We start from the raw sequence: 19,361 nt of genomic DNA, 5'->3' as shown, positions 1-19,361 counted from the left end.
GCTGTGGGCTCAGTCTCCACCTTCTTTTAATGGAATTAAGAGTCCTGTAATTCACAATAAGCAAATATGAATTATACCCACAAAAACGTACTTGTACTTATTGCATCTATATGTGCAGCGCCGGGATGCACTGCACAAGCACTAAACAGTTATTGGCTGTTCTTCAATGAACAAGATCATTCTAGCTGCAACTGTGTGGTGCAAAAAGCAACTGACTAGAGACTTGGTCAGCCACCTGTTCCCCTGGAAGCTAGAAATGAAGGTTTTCACTTTAAATTAATCGATTTCAATGTCCTGATTGTGTTTGTATAAAAGTGGCAAAATTTAGTTGCACTTTTCAATTCTATGTGCTATTCCAGATGTATTAATTTACAGTTGGCTTTTGCCTTCTACAAAAAGCTTTTGTTATGAGATGGTCTTTTGATTTACTATTTGTATTTGCTTCATGTTCGGGTGATTATAAGATGGGATCTACCTGCAATTATTTTCAAGTCTCAGGTATTCCTAGATCTCAGAAAACCCTGAATTAAAAGGCAGACAAAAATTTATCTGAATGGTGTCTACAGTACAGATTATTCCACACAAATCAGGTTAATGGTCACCTCGGCTGGGGATATATTTAAACAGAGAAGCTTGCAACATCCCTCAACAAATCAAGGTTCACTGATGAAACCAAACTGTGATTTTACTTGGAAACAGGGTACAAGAGATGATTCCTACTGTGACAGGGAAGCTCTCTTCTGAAGGCAATTTCTGAGACAAAGACAGCAAATAAAAGATCAAGGTTTAAAACAAGGTAACAAAAGTCACCATAAACCTAGCTGAATGAAAAAGTCACGTTATTATTACATTATGAAATATCTAATGATTCTTAATTTAGTCCAATATTTAGCATAGCTGACAAAATTAGGTCAATTTAATATGAACATAGGATCGCAAAAATAAGAAATTGATTCTTGAATTGGATTTCCTATGCTTCATGCCACTTATTATCTACAGCTGCTCTGTATCTTCTAATACGTTGAACATATTTTTCACAAATAGAAGAAAATGGCTCTGATTCCATTTTGATTAAGTGTTCTTAACACAGTGTACAGTACAATACTTTTGAAAAATATTTTTTGCAACAACCTTAAGTTAGCTATGTACTGCCAGTGTAAGTTACATCAGTAGTCCTCACCATTCAACAGCATGAACAGCTGTTAGAAACAATACATTAATATTTTTTAAAGAAATCTTATATGCAAACCAAAGTCCTGACATACATTTTTCAGGGATAAGATATATATTAAGGGAAATAATTCTGTGAGGTTTTATATCAGTGAAGTTAAAATGGGAAGTAAAACGTGACATGGAAATACAGGCACCAAGCATCTTTGCGATATTTATGGATACTGTATTCTATGGCATGCTATGGTACATTATACATATATGAATATATATGTTTGTGGTATATTATACCACAACATATGCATGCAATACAGCGTATATATTTAAATATACAGTGAAAATAAATATAATCAGATATAAGGAATTTATTCACAATTCCACAAGAAAAAAATATAACTGTGCTGTCTATCACATTAACGATACACTATTTCCATTTTCCAACACAAGAATCAATTCATTTAACAATTTCTGAAACAAAGGCATGGTGCACCTGGACAGGTATGAATGGCAAACTTCTGGTCAATAAACTTTTACATTTTAGGAATACATTATGGCAAATTACAAAAAAGTACTTGCTTCAAAAAATGGTGTGGTGGGCAATGGAGGGTGGATCATACACTAAAAACCGCTTAAGCTAGGAAAAAAACCAAGTGCATCCTTAAAATGTGATAAGAACGAGAGCACTCCAAATGTAAGAAACTGCAAACATTCAGAGAAATAAGCAAGAGAACATGGAGGAAAAAAACTACCTTTAACAAGCGGATATGTATTTGACAGCCCTGAAAAAGACGGAAGAAGATGGAAAAACTTCTGCATTAGTAAAGGGCTATCAAAGCAAAGCACCAGTTAGTAGCAGCACTACATAAGGATAAAAGCAGCACCTCTGATACACAGCATAAAGTACAAAATGGATACGTTAGTTATGAAGATCACAGCAAAATCAGGAGAAAGGAAATACTTCACCGCCAGTAAGGATTGTGGTCAAGTACAGTACTGTACAGCATCAATGCTGTCTATATCTGACTGTCATTCATTCTATAAAGTGGGATGAGACATCTAAAGCCGCTGATACTAATAATTTAATTAATCCTGATCCCAACCCTATAAACACACACACTTCAGATTATGTATGTAACACCACTGATATCAAGGGGATTACTGGCATTTGTAAAGCAAAGTATGTGCATGAGTGGTTGGAGGATTGAAGTCTTATCATCAAAACTACATTAGTAAGCTGTGATGCCACAAAAAATCCTGCTGGGATTTTCCCTTTCATTAAAATGGATGGGGACTGTTTTATGCAAAGAAGTCTAGAAGTTTCAGCAACAGTGATTTCTAAGGGTCGTGCAGACACTCTTCATGCCCCCATGTTCCCTTTACAGAAAATAAAGTGCAGAGTGATTCTGCCTACCATCTTCTACTGCTTTTGGGCTGTCAGAGCAATTTAGTGAGCACCATAAGTGGGATCCACATGCAAAGGAACTTGAAGAAGAAACAAACTTCTCTAAATTGAGAATAGGTTTTACTTTAGTCATTAAATCAGAGTTTTGGGATGATTCTAATTTTATTTGAACTAGTTCCACTAACTTTTGTGCTCGGCATTCAGACAAGTTAATACTGTACATGTTTTGATGAACATAGGGGAATGGTAGAATCCTATTAACTAAAGGCAGCATTATTTAATGGTTATTGGGTGACTGCCATGATATGGTTATATGGCAGCATTAGATGGTGCTTAAAACCTGTGGTATATTTCAGTCAGCTAGGTCCATATCGTCATAGTGAATGCTTTGCCCTTCCTGCTAATAATTCAATAAAAATTAAACAAACACAGCTAAAACATTATTTTTCCTTTTTTTGGCTTTCACCTTTTTCAAGACATGGCAAATATAATAAGGAAATATAATACGATGGTCACGAGCAAATTTATACAAGTTATGAGTACCGTACAATGAGAATTCTTAATGTTGGTGAAATTAAAAATTTGGAGGAAAAGTGACCTAGTCAGAGCTATTATTGCCCCTTGCTCCTTTGTCTGTTTTCTTAATCAAGTGTTGCAGTTGTTTGGATCTAGTCCTGTAAATAAATGATGGGTTGCAAAGTTTTACAGGCAAATGCAGGACCCAAAGGGAAAAAAGGCACCCAGAATGTTTGTCAATATCCATCAGCACCCTATATAGAAGACTTTGCTTAATTTCTGTCTATATTCTTATACATGGTATAGAATGCAACATGCCTGATACTTTCCGGTACAAAATTCTGTTTTCAATTTCTTTTTAATTTAATCAAACAGTCCATTCAGGCTGATATGTTCCATGCTGCTTGTCTACTTAATGCTTTTTTTTTAAAATGTTTTTTAAGTTTCTGCTAAAGCAGTTCAGACATTACAGTGAAAAATACCTTGTTTTGCTCATGCTAAAAATATGTTCTACAACTGCTTTCACTGACCAGCTCTAGTGCCGCCAAGCTTTGCAGGGATTTCAATTTTCGCTACCCTTTGAGTCAAAGATGTATCTTCTTGCTGTCTCTGTGCATATTGACCCTAGCTATCAGCCTCTGAAAAACTGCAGTTTGCACATGGCTCAGTTATTGCTTCTTAGAGTCTGGCAGATAAATTCGCTGAAGCTCCCATCTACAAACACTGCTTTTTCTGCTAGAAGATAAACAAGAGAAAGCTACAGAAAACAAATTTCATCCAGAAGAAATATTTCTTTCTAATAAACTATCAACACTGATAATGACTATTAAAAAGCTACATTTCATAGAATCATAGAATCATAGGACTGGAAGGGACCTCAAGAGGTCATCGAGTCCAGCCCCCCGCCCTCAAGGCAGGACCAAGCTCCGTCTACACCATCCCTGACAGATGTCTATCTAACCTGTTCTTAAATATCTCCAAAGAGGGAGATTCCACCACCTCCCTTGGCAATTTATTCCAATATTTGACCACCCTGACAGTTGGGAATTTTTTCCTAATGTCCAATCTAAACCTCCCCTGCTGCACTTTAAGCCCATTACTCCTTGTCCTGTCCTCGGAAACCAAGAGGAACAAATTTTCTCCTTCCTCCTTGTAACACCCTTTTAGATATTTGAAAACCGCTATCATGTCCCCCCTTAATCTTCTTTTTTCCAAACTAAACAAGCCCAGTTCATGAAGCCTGGCTTCATAGGTCATGTTCTCTAAACCTTTAATCATTCTTGTCGCTCTTCTCTGTACCCTTTCCAATTTCTCCACATCTTTCTTGAAATGTGGAGCCCAGAACTGGACACAGTACTCCAGCTGAGGCCTAACTAGTGCAGAATAGAGCGGCAGAATGACTTCACGAGTTTTGCTTACAACACACCTGTTGATACAACCTAGAATCATATTTGCTTTTTTTGCAACAGCATCACACTGTTGACTCATATTCAACTTGTGGTCCACTATGACCCCTAGATCCCTTTCCGCCAAGGCAATCTCCACTTTGCAATTTCTTCTTCCCTAATCACCAAGGCAATTTCACCAAGGCAATCTCCACTTTGCTGTTTCTTCTTCCCTAATCACATCTCTCTAGTGCTCTGTCTGCTCCCAGATTTAGTAGGAAATAAGTCATATGTATCAACTGTAAACGGCACATAACTCAAAATGCTGTAACTATTTGAGAAAACCTGAGCTAACACAATGAAATGTATATTAATGTACTAATTTGAACATATTGCTCCTCTCAACATGGATTAATCTTGCTTCTAAATAAAGATGTGCAATTGTCTCATCTTATATCTTTTACAAACGCCTTCCCTTCTGCCTTCTCCCTGTCCAGTAGTCTAAAGCACATTTGTTTTAGAAGTTCTGCTAAGTTTCTTTGTCAATGTTTTCCTAACTCTGGGAAGGAGTCCACCTAGTCTTATCATTATTCAGTAACCAATTTTTCTATTCCTTTTGATGCCTGAGGAAAACGTATTCCTGTCATTGACATCCACTGTCATCCCTTGTGGAGCAAATGAGGAAAAGAGTTAAATACTCACCACTACTCACCTCTTCCACCACTAAGATCTTTTCTACACTTACTGGCAGTTGATCGATTTCAGCTATGCAAACAGTATAGCTGAAATTGACACTCATATTGAGGAGTCTTGTGTACGGTAAACTCGATGGGGGCTGCTCTCCCGTTGACACCGGCTACTCCACTATGTGTCTAGCTGCATCTTTAGGTGCCTATATAACCAGGAAAATCTGTCCCAAGGGGTCACTCTTGAAAATGAGTATCAGGATAGGGATGCAAGAAACTAGTCAACTATCCGATAAGCAAAAGCTTATCGGATAGTCAACTGGTCCCTCAACTAGTCCTTTCCCCGACCCCTTGCTACCTCTATCAGAGGCAGCAAGTGGGGGGAAGCATGAGCTGGTCCTGAGGGAAGTCAGCTTAAAAGCTAGTTCTCCCCAGCACCATCTCTGCGGGGGCAGAGGGATAGTGGGGACCAGGCGCAAGCTGGGAATCAGCTGATTCCAGGCTCGTGCCTAGTCCCAGACACACCTCTGCTTTTGAAACGTATTAAGAGCCTTTCAGATCTTAATACATTTAAAAGGTTAAAGTGCAGCAGGGGGCACACAGCACAAGCCAAGAATCAGCTGTCCTGGCTCATGCTGGGTCCCTCCTGCTGAGCTTTAACCTTTTAAATGTATTAAGAGCCTGCTAGCTCTTAATATATTTAAAAGACCGGTGTGCAGGGGAAGGGAGAGGACCCTGCACGAGCCCCTGAACCAGCTGTCCCAGCTCGCACCAGGTCCCTCCTGCTGCGCTTTAGCTTTTAAAATGCATCAAGAGCCAAAAGGCTCTTAACACATTTAAAAGGCAGAGCTGCAGCGGGGTTAGCTCCCAGGCTGGGTGCTAACCCCTCTGCGGCTCCCAGCTTATCGACTAGTCGATGGAAAATCTATCGACTACTCTATTAGTTGATTAAACTAAATTTAACATCCCTACCTCATGCTCTTCAGAATCAGTATGTATTTTTGAAATTTTTACTCCCGGCCTCTTAGAGACCTTGACCATGTATTCATAAGTTGAAGTTTTTCTTTTTCTTCATTTTTGCTAAATTTTACATTAGACAATTTCAAATTCTCAAGTTTTCTATCACCCTTTGCAACTGAGGCTTTGTAAAAATCTCACCTGCCATTTTCTAATCTAATATTATTTGTGGGTTTTTATTCACATACAATAGCATTACGTTGGTTTTATTTGCTATTCACATACAATAGCATTACGTTGTATGCTATTCACATACAATAGCATTTGTATTCACATACAATAGCATTACGTTGGTTCTCTATTCTTTTTCACTTCTGTCTAGAATAAGTTAACTGATACCTGTTCTGGGCTATCATCTGTTTTCTGATCTCTCTTCAGGTCTACCTGTCCCTGTCCTTCGTGTTCTTGACAAAATTACTTCTCTGGTAAACTGGCTCTTGGGATCAGAAGCTTTTTCCTCGAAAGGCTCCCAAAGCTCATTGGGAACTGATTGCAGATGGCCGATCAGCAGCAATGTGCACCTAGAAAATGCCACTGGCTCACAAACAGCAGCATATGTCTCAGAATAATCTCCCTATCCACTCAAGGTAGTTTACCTAAAGAAAAATGAACAAACAAACCTAAAATTAGAGGTAGACAGACAACACAGGGACACAACGGGAAGAGAGATGATCACAGAGTCAATATCAGATGTACCCTTCGCAGGGATACTGGGCAACCCCAGTACAATAACCGTTAATTTGGTTTACGCTATGCTAGCAAACATGTAGCCCTAAAATAAATTAAGTTTAATTTGCTATGCAAAATATAACCCTAAAATCTATCTTTATATAGGGGAAAGTAAAAAATAATAAGATACAGTAAATATAAAAATACACTAAGCCTCTTTTATAATAGATCATATACGTTTTTACGTGTGGATTGAATATTCTGCTATAGCTAGTAAAATAAGAGCTTTATTTTTTTAATGTCTTGCTTACCAAAAGCACCCAAGAGCTAAATAATTATAATAGTCTTATATTGGTCATATCCCATTAGTTGTATGTGTCTATTTGTTCTATGAAGGATTATTTCTTTGATTTCTTGAGTGCTGTGCTAGCAAAGTCAGGTTTCCCCTACGCAGGCACCTACATCAAAGCTTGTCAGAAACACAACAGAACACAAAGCTCTTAAAACATAAGCACAGACTCTGAATAGATGCCAAATGTGAATTTCTCACAAGGATGGAAAATTGTAAGACATCACAGAAATAATTAATCCTATGCCTATTATAATCAAACATTCATTGGAATTTCAAGTGTGCAGGACTTATTTACAGTATATTACTCATAATATGAACATCAATATAGTAGATTAATATTTCAGTTAATAAGTTTAACTAAAGAGTATTACTGGCAAATCAGCTAATACAAATTTAACTAAATAGCCCAACTCCCCCAGATGCTTGGTGCCCTCAACTTTAATATTAGAGTGCTAATGCTTTGTAGATTCAAGCGTATTTTGCCCGCCATGCTCTAGATCAAGGATACATTTATTACATAGTTTAGATAAGTTAACACATGAGTAAGAGAAATCAACACGCTAAAAACAAGAGTAGCTGGGCATAAGCACATTAGTAGATGAATCAACATAAGACTGGTCATATTGGATCAGACCAATGGTCTCTCTAGTCCAGTATCTTGTCTTCTGACAATGGCCTATTCCGAGTGCTTTACAGGGAATAAGCAGAACATTCAATCACTAAATGACTCTGTCGTCTATTCTGAGCTTTTGGAAATCAGAGGCTGGGGGGACCAAGAACATGGGCTTGCATTCAGAGCCATTGATGGACCATGAATTCGTTTACTTATCTATTTTTTTTTAAATCCTGTTATAATTTTGGCCTTCACAACATCCCCGAGCAATGAGCTCCACCAGTTTACTGTGGATTGTGTGGAGTGTTTATGTTAGTTTTAAGAACGGTAGTTTTAAGAACGGTTGCCGACAAATGTCATTAGGTGACACCTTTTTCTGCTACATGAGGGAGTAAATAGCACTTCCTTATTCAGTTTCTCACCAGTCATAGTCCCCTCCTAGTAGTCTTTTTTTCAAGCTGAAAAGAACCAGTCTTTTAATTTTCTACTTGTACGGATGATGTTCCATACCTCTTAATCATTTTCATTGTCTTTCTCTATACCTTTTACAATTTTTATATATATTTTTTGAGATGGGATGAACAGAACAGAAATCAGTATTCATTCAATGTATGGGCATATAATTGATTTATACAGTGACATTATGATAATTACTGCCTTCTCTCTACTCCTTTCCTAAAGGTTCCCAACTTTGTTAGCTTTTTTGACTGCCACTGCAAATTGAGATGTTTCTAGAGAAATATACAGTGTCTCCAAGGTCTCTTGAATAGTAACAGCTAATTTAGATCCCATCATTTTGTACATACAGTTGGCATTATGTTTTCCTATGTGCATTACTTTGCATTTATCAACATTTGAATTTCATCTGCTACTTTGGTGCCCAATCACCAAGAAATTATTAGAGATGGTGATAAACTATCATGATCAGCCATGCATTGACTTGGTGGGCTTTAAAACAATTAACCATTAATTAACACCATTTGTGTATAAATAGTTAATATATTATTTATAAATGTATCCTTAATATAAAGTGTGAATATTTTTCCTGGTTTTTTGGAGGGGTTCAAAATTTGAAGTATTTTAACTCCGTAATTCATATATATTTCCAGCAGGTTCATGATGAAGAGCGTATCATTACACCTTCCTCGGTGCTTGCAGCATACTTTATTTAATTTACTGAATTTAATTGCTCACTGTTTTAAAATCACATTTTTTAGTGGTAAAATGCCAAAACCAGACAGAATATATATATGCGGTTTTAAAAGAAAATAGTCTCTGCACACTTCTCAACTATAATACTGACCTAAGCTTGGATTTTTCTTCATGTGGTGGCCATGCCTTAAATAGGCATTGCACATACATTCCTACCTTGTACCCTGTACTGATGTTATGCCAGGAGCCATGACTGTTGATCCATGGTAATCCAAACAGGAGCCCTCACTTATCCCATAACGAATAGTCAAAACAAACAAACATTGGCTTCATCTTCTTCCAGCAGCTGATACCCAACACCAAGTGCATTTATACTTTCTTTTCATTTTGGCACCTGTCTTTCTGCTGTAGCTCTCCTGAGCAATGCATAACTGGATTTTCATTCCTGCATTATCAACACCCATTTGAACACACACACACACACAAACAAATTGTATAATACAAAGAAGCTAAAGGATAAAATAACACAGATAATCTATCAAGGGCCATCCACTCATTGCAAGAGCCTCCATTTAATAAAATATTATTGATTAATTTATAGAAGAGATTTAAACTGTAAAAATTTCCTATATTTTCAAACAAGGTACTGAAAAGACAGCATTATCTAAATTGAGGACTTGTGATTTTCATTTTACATTTGTAGACAATCCAGACAAACTATGAAGTAGTTGTTTAAGTTTTTATCTTTATAGGACAACTTTACATATGTCGCACTATAACAGTAGCACCATTTCCTATCCCTGGTAAAATGGTTTTTACAATAGGTTGTAAGAATTAAAAAAAAAACACCTCCCAAATGATATATGTTATGATTATGTATAACCGCCTACTCCCAAACCATCAAGAAAAACCAAAAACCCTAAAATTTTTCCCACATCCTTTTGTTTCTGCAACGTCAATTTTATCCGTTTTAGCCTCAAAACAACACTATAATGTCATTTCAAATCAGCCTTAAAGCCAGCAGTAGATGTCATTTTAAATTTGAAATACCTATATTCAGAATCCGAGGAGGGAAAAGTCCACTTTAAATAGGACAAATAATGTAAACAGGATCTTGAGTAGAACTAATACTGCAAAACAAATTTAAGCTGGATAATTGTACATGGAAGAAAATGAAAATTTGAACTGGAGTTTTAAACACTTCTCGAATATATAATAAATGTGATTCTATGCAGCAGATCACAAGAATAGTAGCTGACCCCAACATAGACACGATAGCAATAGAAACACCTACACTTTTGGAAAGCTGAATCATTTTCCCTCATTTTCTTGGGTTAACCTGTCTTACAAAAACTGCAGAATTCTGTCTGTTGGTAAATATAAAAAGTTATAATTTCCGGGCTAAAGAAACACATTTGGTATTGTGTTTGTGCACACAGCAGGCATGCTAATTAAGTCTGAGATAAATAATTGGGGTCAAATCCTCAAACGCCTTATTAGGAAAGAAGAAACATGGCACTCTGCCACGAATGTCTAAAACAATCATAGATATAGCTAGTAGGAAGAGTAGGGCCACAAATACAAAGCTTCCCCTGCTTGTGCCAAACCCTGTCGCTGCTGGGTCTGTCTAGGTGTGATAGACTCAAATACTTTGTTTGAACATCCTCTGTATTTGCAACAGGAGTCAGGACCATCCATTCCAATTTGCATCCCAGTAGGCAGGCAATATCTGCTTGCAGATATGCTTCTCCTGCAGTTTCTCTCTTCTGAATAGAAGAAGAAATGTCATTTGCTTAGCCTGAGATATGTGCACCTACATTACTGAGCTCAGCAATTCAGGACAGAGCCCTTTATAAATATTTTTGCCCCCGAACTTAAATTATTGTACATCCTCTGAAACTAACACTGAAACGTTAAAATGCTGCTGGTCCTAGGCCCATGATGTTTAACATTACTCACTGAAACTACCAGCCTGGTCTCCTAACTAATCCAAAAGTATATCAACAGGAATGCACAACAAAAATTATAATAAGTATCAATGATGAGCTGTCTTATTCTTTATTTTTTTAAAGGCATTTCCGAGTTTAATGAAATTATATAACATGTGCAAAACATAGCTGCTTCCACTTATATTTAGTCCTCACCTCAAATTTCTGCCTGAGTTCTACATTTCCATCATCATCAGCTTCTGGAATTGGGACATTGTAGTATTCACCTTCTTCTTGGTTAAGCAACTTGTACCTGTTAAACACATGGGGGCATGGTGAAGGACTACATTCATTTTACTTCTCATTAAAATATGATTTAGTACCCTAGCCTGTCTGAAAATACAGGACAAAATCCTATCCCTATTAAAGACAATGGCAACATTCCTGTCACTAGGACCAGAATTTTTAACCATTATCCCAACAGTGTAGTAAAACTATTTTATAAGGTTTGTAATGAAAATGTAATTCATTAAGTAAGAGAAGAACTCAGAATGCTCTTTTCTAATATCAGATACTGTGCGTTTCTGAGCAAGATTACATTTATCATGATATATGTACTGCTGCAAGCATGTGGGTTCAAGATCAAAACCAAGACCACAATGTCAATTTCTGCTCTCAGAATTGAGTTGGCAGCACTGGCTGGCTGCAGTAGGAGTTTCAGGCACAAATTCAAATGCAGGCTATTGGTTTTAAAATTTTAATTTTGGAGACAATATTGATCATTTAAATGCTCCACATTTAATGCAATGGCCCATAAATTTAAAGTGAAAATATGCAAAATGCATGAAGAAAGTTTTGAGGTTGAAAATATTGTGATGCATTGTTTTCTAAGGAACCTCATACCATCCATACGCTGGCATTTTCATAAGCTCTGACACCCCAAATGAGAGAGATCCCATGAAATCATTTCTAGTAGTTCGATCCCAGTCCCAAACTTCTATAGATAACCGTCGATCTTTGTCTGTAGGTTTCAATTTACTACAAGGGAGACAAAAATAAGAAAAAAGTTGTCAAGTTTTAAGTTTTTAGAAGTATTAGCTCAATAAATTATGCAGTGCTATATAGATAACATAGCACAACAAAAGAATTTAACTTACAATGTAAATGACTCATTCCAATGTGGGTTTAGAGTTGAACGGATGGTTTTTGTTTTTTGTTTACTCTCATTCTTAGGGTCAGGAATAAGTTTCAGCTTCACATATGGATCTGAAAGTCCATTTGGATCCATAGGGATTAAGTTTTTTGCGTCTCGTACTGCAGACAGAAAATGTATATGTGTATTATACATGTAGTCATAGAAGAGAAATAACTTAATGCTATTTTTAGAGGACTACAAAACATTGTTAACAAAAGAATAATGTAAAGTGAAATGAAAGAAAAATGTTAATTACGGATTTTAAGTCTGTTAGAAAATAAAGTAACATGTAGATCCACTAATGATATCTGGTTAGCGGACAAAACAGATATTACAGATATTTACTTCTGCCTTGAGCATGACAGGAAGAAATGGTAAGCGAGTTAGACAATGTACAAAAAACACTGGCACACCACAAAGGTTATTTTCTGCCTATGGCATGATTGTTTAGCATCCAAATCCAAAACAAAGAGCTTTTTACGTTGGTAACTATTCAATGTGTTTTTATTTACTTGGACAAAAAGCGGCAATGTGTTTCATTTTGCTGTACTTGCAAACATAAATAAAAGGAGAATTTAAGTTGTCTGGGAGCATAGAAAACATGTTTGTTTTTTTTCAATTTCTGAATCACAAGACCCATCTTTTTGCATTCAGCAGCCTACAAGAGTAGGATGACTTTGCAAATGTTGGTACCTTAACTACAAAGAGATGTTAAGTTGCTGTCATCAAACAGAAGGGCTGAGAAGAGTGTTGTTGTTTTAAAATTCTGTAACAGTTTGAAAACTGGTTCATATACAGTGAAGAGGATGTTGGATATACTGTAATTGATTTACATTCTAATTCCATGATAAAGATAGTTAGGAAATATCTATAAAGCCAGGCATCAGGGGGTCATTTTCCTTAATGTACTTTTAATCTATGTGCTCAATTTCAATGGTAGCTCAATTATATAACCACAGCGCTATTTATTTTGGTGCTTATATAGTTGCACAGGAAAACTGTGATGGCTTCTAATTTTATGATATGAGGGGGAAAACACACAAATGCGCCCATTTTATACTTTCTAGACTCTGAATTAACACCCCATGTGGTATTGATCCCAAAGAGTTGTGTGAGATAGATGAGTACGATCTATGGTTTACACATGTGGACATTCAAGTTTAGGGTCTGAAAAAGCCACGTCCTGAGAGAGTTGGCCAACTGCTTACATCAATGGGAAGTGATGCATTTACTAGAAGGTCACCACATCAATGTTTTTATCCACTTGTGACTACATCAACAATAAGACTTAATTAAACAGTTCAGCAGCCACAGCTGAGGAGTCCTTCAAATTGACGAGCAAATATATTAATTGTAATTCTCTCCCATGCAGAGAACCTTCACAAGCCATTGTGCCATGCTATTCTGAGTGTATAAGGAGGATTTAATTGACACAGCAGCTTTGTGTTGGCACTCAGACTGGGGGTAAATCTCACCCTATTGAGAAATTGCTCTCCTCCCCCCCCCCCTTAAAAAACAAACAAACAAAAACTCCTGCCACTTAGTGCTGAACTCTAATTAATATTAATGCAGGTTACATTTGTGGAACAACTGCAGAACTTGTAACAGTGATCCATAGGACATATCACAGAGGACAATTTCGGCCTTTTGCAATTGCGAAGCGAACCGTGGGCTGAATATGCATGTCCAAATCAATAATATAAACAATGGCTTGTTTATGTAACATTTTGCTCACTTGAGTAGCCTTCTGAGCTACTCATTTCACTGTCCTGAGACTTCCATATTCCCTAGAACTTGGTTTGCCTGTGGGCTCTGAATGGCCATGAGCAGTCAAGGATAGCTGCAGTGTAGTGGTGTTTTGGCCTCGGGCTCTTCCTCTAAACCTGTCTCTTGAGGCTGTGAGGGACTGTGGTGTAACTTTTTGGCCAGCGGTACCTCAATCGAGGGCACTCCTGAGTGTGTTGTGGAGGGTAAAAAGGGAGGGGTGAGAACAATTGCTTTTAAGTCACTGGAACAGCATAAGGAGGACCCAGGATAATGGAGAATTTTGCCTTAAAACTTTTCACGCTTATTTCTCATTTTAAATTTCTGAATTCAGTGCACCTGCGTTCGGTGCAAAATGTTCCATTCCTAAGATCTGCCATATGGACAAACAACATTCTTCCCTGGTTTCTTCTGAACTATGATGAATTAAAAACTTAGCGAAATTTTAAAAGGAAACTGCCAGCTGTCACCAGAGACCATAATTTAAACTAAAAAGAGCTATGCCTCTTTAGCATCACTGGTGTAGCATACCAGCGGGGGTGAAAAACAAATTTTCTGACCTTGAAAAGCTTCCACTTAACGCTAAATGAAACACCAACTGACAGGGTCCAAGATGCTGGCTTTTAGCAGATACCCTTGTTTAAGCTGAAATACAGAAATATTTCTATGGGGAAATATTGGTAACTGGAAAATCATGAAAGCATCAGTTGATACATTACTGCTACTCACGTTTTTCCTTATGTTCAACTGATTTATTAAAAGAGAGAACAAAATCTAATATTGGTAACAGAAATGGGGCTTCTTTCCCCTGTCCAGAATCTGAACTGAGCAACACTAAACCCAGAGTATTGAGATATTGGTCCTAGTTTAATTAACCTCCCAATTTTTGTGATGTAATTTTTGGACATAGGAGTCTGTTTCTTACCCTTCCCTAACATGTATCACCCCTTATAACTGCATTATGAAAACACTTAACGTCCCCTATTGTCTTTCAACTTATATTGTTGTTACAACTGAAATGTAAAATTACTAAAAGTAAAAGTAGTTAATGAAGAGAGAGTGGGATCTTTTCTCTTCTCTACCCGCATTTTATTTATACACGTAGGGTATGTCTACACTACATCATTAATTTAACTTAATTCTAAATAGTTAATTTGAATTAAGCTAATTCAAAAGAACACATCTACACATAAAATCTATTTTGAAATAGCATTTTGCTATTTTGAAATAGCGTGTCCACGCTGAGCGGACCCTGAACCGAAGTTAAGGCCGGAACCAGTACCGGAAGGGCATCAGGTTAGGACTTAGGGTATGGGGCTGCTGCCTGAGGCTAACTGAGCTCCATGCTTAACGGGACCCTATCCCCACCCTGGACAGACAGTTCTCAGGGTTCCCCACTTGCTTGTCTACCTCGATGAGGGACAGCAAAGCAGTCCTGTCTTGAAGTGTCCTGAGTGCCTGCACTCGGAACACCACAGCACTCGGCCACATGGAACCATAGCTGCCCCTGGGCATGCCGGTGTGTCTCGTGGGGTCGTTGCCATCAGCCCGGCTGCACTTGCTGCAGGCTGCCATACGGGGGGGTCCATTGCGGGGCTGTCAGGATCCACGAGGCCCTGCAGGACAGCGTCCACCCCGAGGAGCCCTCCGAGACACCCCGGTCCTCCCCACCAGGGGCTCGTGCCCCATTCCTCCCTCACGTACTTCCACTTACCTGTCCCTAGCCCCCCTTCCTGATGTCAAACAAAAGACATGTATGTTCAAAAATAGAAACTGGGTTTATTGAACAAACTGGGGGGTGGGGGAATGAACCTCTGGAGAGACTGGGAAAAGGAGGTGGGAGAGGGGAAGAGAGAGGGTGGGAGAGGGGAGGGGGAAACCTGGGAGGAGGGAGCTGGAACGGGGAAGCAAGGGGAAGAAGGGGAAGGGGAAGCTCAGGGCCCAGGGTTGGGGGTCTTGCCGGACCAACTTGATTTTCATGCAAACCTGCTCCTGGGTTCGCATGTGGCCTTTGGTGGCCAGGCTGGCAGATATCTTGCCATAGACAGCCGCATTCCTCTGTCTAGTGTGGAGATCATGGATGTTGGGGGCATCCTCCCCAAACCTAAATAAGATCCAAGATCTCCACCCTGGACCTTGAAGGTGCCCACCTTCTCTAGCCCGTCAGGCTCCTGGGAGCTGGCAGACTGCTCCTAGGAGCGGTGGAGGGTTGGCTGCCAGTGGCTTGCTGGCTCACGTTTTGGGGCCACTGGGTCAGGGGCCCCAGTGGCTACTACTGGCTCTGGGCTGGCAGGCTTGGAGCTGGCACAGGCACTGTGGCAGGGTCTACCCCTTTAATGGCTCCGGGGCTGGGGGGAGAGGAGAGTAAGTTTTCCTGGTTGTGCCCAGAGTGGCCACCAAGGCACACTGGGAAGGGCTGGAGGCCCCCTATTTCGAATTAAGTGTCTACACAGCATTTAATTCAAAATATCAATTTAGAATTTGGTGATACTCCTCATAGAATGAGGTTTACCAAATTCGAATTAAGCGCTCTGCTATTTCGAATTTATTTCGAAACAGCGGTTTTCATGTATAGATGCTATTAAAGTTCATTCAAAATAACGGCTGTTATTTCGAATTAACTTTGCAGTGTAGACATACACTAGAAGAATTACTTGGATTTGCTTGGGTCTTTAATTAAAAATTTTGGCATGAAATTCTTCAAAGTACACTTTTCACATAAGTAAAAATTTTACTAACTTTTCCCCAAAAAATATTTTAAAGTAGTTTCTTATTTGAAACATTGTCCTCGGAGCCTTGTGGTGTATGTAGTGGCGTTCTGTTTGTTTGTTTTGTTTGGATATCTTGAATTTTTTGCATTATCATCCTAACTGAACCACCAGAATTTCCACTAATTCCAAACCACGTTTCTAAGATGGCAAAGATCACCTCAAAAAATGGTATCCACAAGTATTACTTCTCTTTATTTGACTCTGTTGAAACTACTGAAGACGTACACTTCTTTAGAGGAAAATAATAATACAAAACTGCTTCATACGCAGCCATTATTTGACTAAGTTATTAACCAAGAGTTCGTAACTGGTAACTTCTGAAGGAGAATTTACTGATATTTCCAAGCAAATATTTCTTAATTTCCTATAAGAATTAACATATTTCATAAACTGAAGTTTTGAAGCTCTCTCTGACCCACATGCTGGATTAGATAGCTATTTACAGTAACTAAACCTATCCACCTCAACAAATATTTACAGTGATTGTGTCTGAAATAGGGTGCTCCTGCTATCGAGATACTGGTTTGCATTAAGCTTCTGTGCCTGTTTTTTTTGCCACTGATGCTACTGCCAGTCCAGCAACAATATTGATAGCAACAATGGAAGCTGTTAGCTGCCCATGTTTTAACCACTATCTTCTTTGCTTCGTGCAGATCGATGTGATCCCAGTGTTAAAAATTCCAGTGCCCAAATAAGCATATTCAGCTCAACCAATGGGAAAGAAAATATCTAAGAGCAGTAGCAAATGTGAGAACATTTAGGAAAGAAATGTAAGAGGAGACAATTCTTCTCCACAGCTGTAAACTCACACTGTGGTCATATTTCCATTTGACTTGCATACCAAATATTAAATGATCTGTAACACAATGTGGCAAGAACACATCTGTTAAGTTGAGTGTATTGTGTTTCTGCCTTGGAATTTAAACATTGCACATCTTTAGATTTTTAATTTAAATACTTTTATGTTAATCATTTCGCTGGTGTTGAAATGTTTTACTTTGCAATTAACCAGCTGCTAAGCACAAAGAAGAATTCAATCAACACAGGTTGACGTGTCACAATTTCATATAAGTTCACAGTGCTATCATTTGATTATTCAATTTATTTATTATAGGCTAAAGATACAATACTTGAAAAATGACGACCACCAATAAATCAAGTACTGGTAATATCTTTGGTTTCTAAACATTATCACAAGCTGTGAGGGAATTTATAATTTCGTTGTAGGTAAGAATTTGGTTTTACATGGGGCCTTTCACTAAAAAGACACCCTGAGATGCTTTACAGAAAGTGAGTTACTGTAGATATTGTAACAAATGTGCCTATGTGTTTACCCTTAGCTTTCACAGTCGCAGATGTTAGAAAATATTTTATCTAGCCAGGACATGAGGATCCTGGAATATAAAAGAAGTCAAGGAAAAGAAATTTTGCTTTGTCTGATGTCATAAAACCCTCCAAACACTGAATTGTATGATCAGATTGTGAGTGTAAATTGAAGTACTTGACTTGAACCTATGACTTCCTGGTCTAGATGTGAGAATGGTACCATCTGAACCACCCAGGCATTTTATAATACACCAGTTACTCTCAATATTTATAGAGCTGGAAGAGAACAGCTTTTAGCAGTATCTAGCAATCAAATGACTTGCAAACCAGCTATAGCACAACTTTTCTAAAGAAGACCTGTTTTCCCTCTGAAAATAAAGGCGTGATTGTGGTGGATTTACAACTGTGTACACAGCTTGCTGTCAAACAGAAAACAACAAACAATGACAGAACAGCACAGATGTCAGTGTAAAGCACGGTGAAATGGAGAAGTATTAGCTAACATGACTTAATAGCTCCATTATCCTGAAGTACTAAAGGTGCTATACAAAGCCAATAACGACTGATGGCATGAGAAAAACCAATATACATGCCAAACTGTAATTAGCAGTGTCTTTTCAGTCTCGGCGAAATAAGCTCTCTTCCCCCCAACTTCCCATCCTCTCCTCTGCTTCTCTTTAGGAGAGAGCTCACATTAATGAGTTGTATTCCACAGCACCACCCAACAAGGTTAATAGAGGTGACGCTCAAGTGCATAAATGTATTAAATAACTTCAAAGCAATTTACCCGTGACACCAGCACAATCACTAAAGTGTATAAGAAATAAATTAAATAAACGCTTTTTCAATGCTTTAAATATTTGGAGCACTGAATAAAGCCTCACAATACCCCTATGAATCAAGCAGTTATAATCCTTATTATATAAATGAGGAAATGATCACAAGAAGGCCCAGAATCTGCAACATATTTAAGCACGTTCTTAAATGCTTTCGTGAACTGAGGCCTAACTGACATATCCAAAGTCAGCATCAAAGTAAAGAGCGGAGATTAGACATAAGCAACTCCTACTCTTCCCTCTTAGTCTTTGGGTAGATCCACTGGAGCATACAACCAAACTTTCTGTTTGTATCTTATCAGCCTGACTAAAATGGTTGTTCATATAGACCCCATTACCTCAGGAGCTGAGAACCCTGCATAAAATTAACAATATTTCTCTTCCTTCCCAGCCAATGCAAGGAATAGCCTAACTAGTTGATAGATTTTTGCCTGTGAAAGCAAGTGTGTGCATTGTGAATGTATGTGTGTGATGAAATCATCAAGGGAAAACTAAATTGAAGTAATAAGCTTCGCATTTAGTTCTAGGTGTAGTGTGTTCTGGTGGCATCAGACACCAACAGGTGTTGAGTCCATGGTT

General features: G+C 38.2%; 1 protein-coding gene across 2 annotated transcripts in view; it reads right to left on the bottom strand.

The window, feature by feature from the left end:
• The window catches only part of PRKCA (protein kinase C alpha), a 347,315-nt gene that overhangs the window by 61,720 nt on the left and 266,234 nt on the right, over nt 1-19,361 (bottom strand). For both annotated transcript variants that reach the window (XM_075903949.2, XM_075903950.2), the window contains exons 6-8: nt 12,048-12,204; nt 11,794-11,928; nt 11,107-11,203 (exon numbers count right to left, since the gene is read on the bottom strand). In XM_075903949.2, the coding sequence (XP_075760064.1) occupies nt 11,107-11,203; nt 11,794-11,928; nt 12,048-12,204 (389 nt within the window). The remainder of the gene's footprint in view (nt 1-11,106; nt 11,204-11,793; nt 11,929-12,047; nt 12,205-19,361) is intronic.

The sequence above is a fragment of the Pelodiscus sinensis genome, chromosome 20 (genome assembly GCF_052426305.1).
Source record: "Pelodiscus sinensis isolate ZL-2025 chromosome 20, ASM5242630v1, whole genome shotgun sequence".
In the NCBI taxonomy this organism is placed as follows: domain Eukaryota; kingdom Metazoa; phylum Chordata; order Testudines; family Trionychidae; genus Pelodiscus; species Pelodiscus sinensis.
Note: the sequence above shows the minus strand (reverse complement) of the source record. Positions and strands in the feature narration are given on the sequence as shown.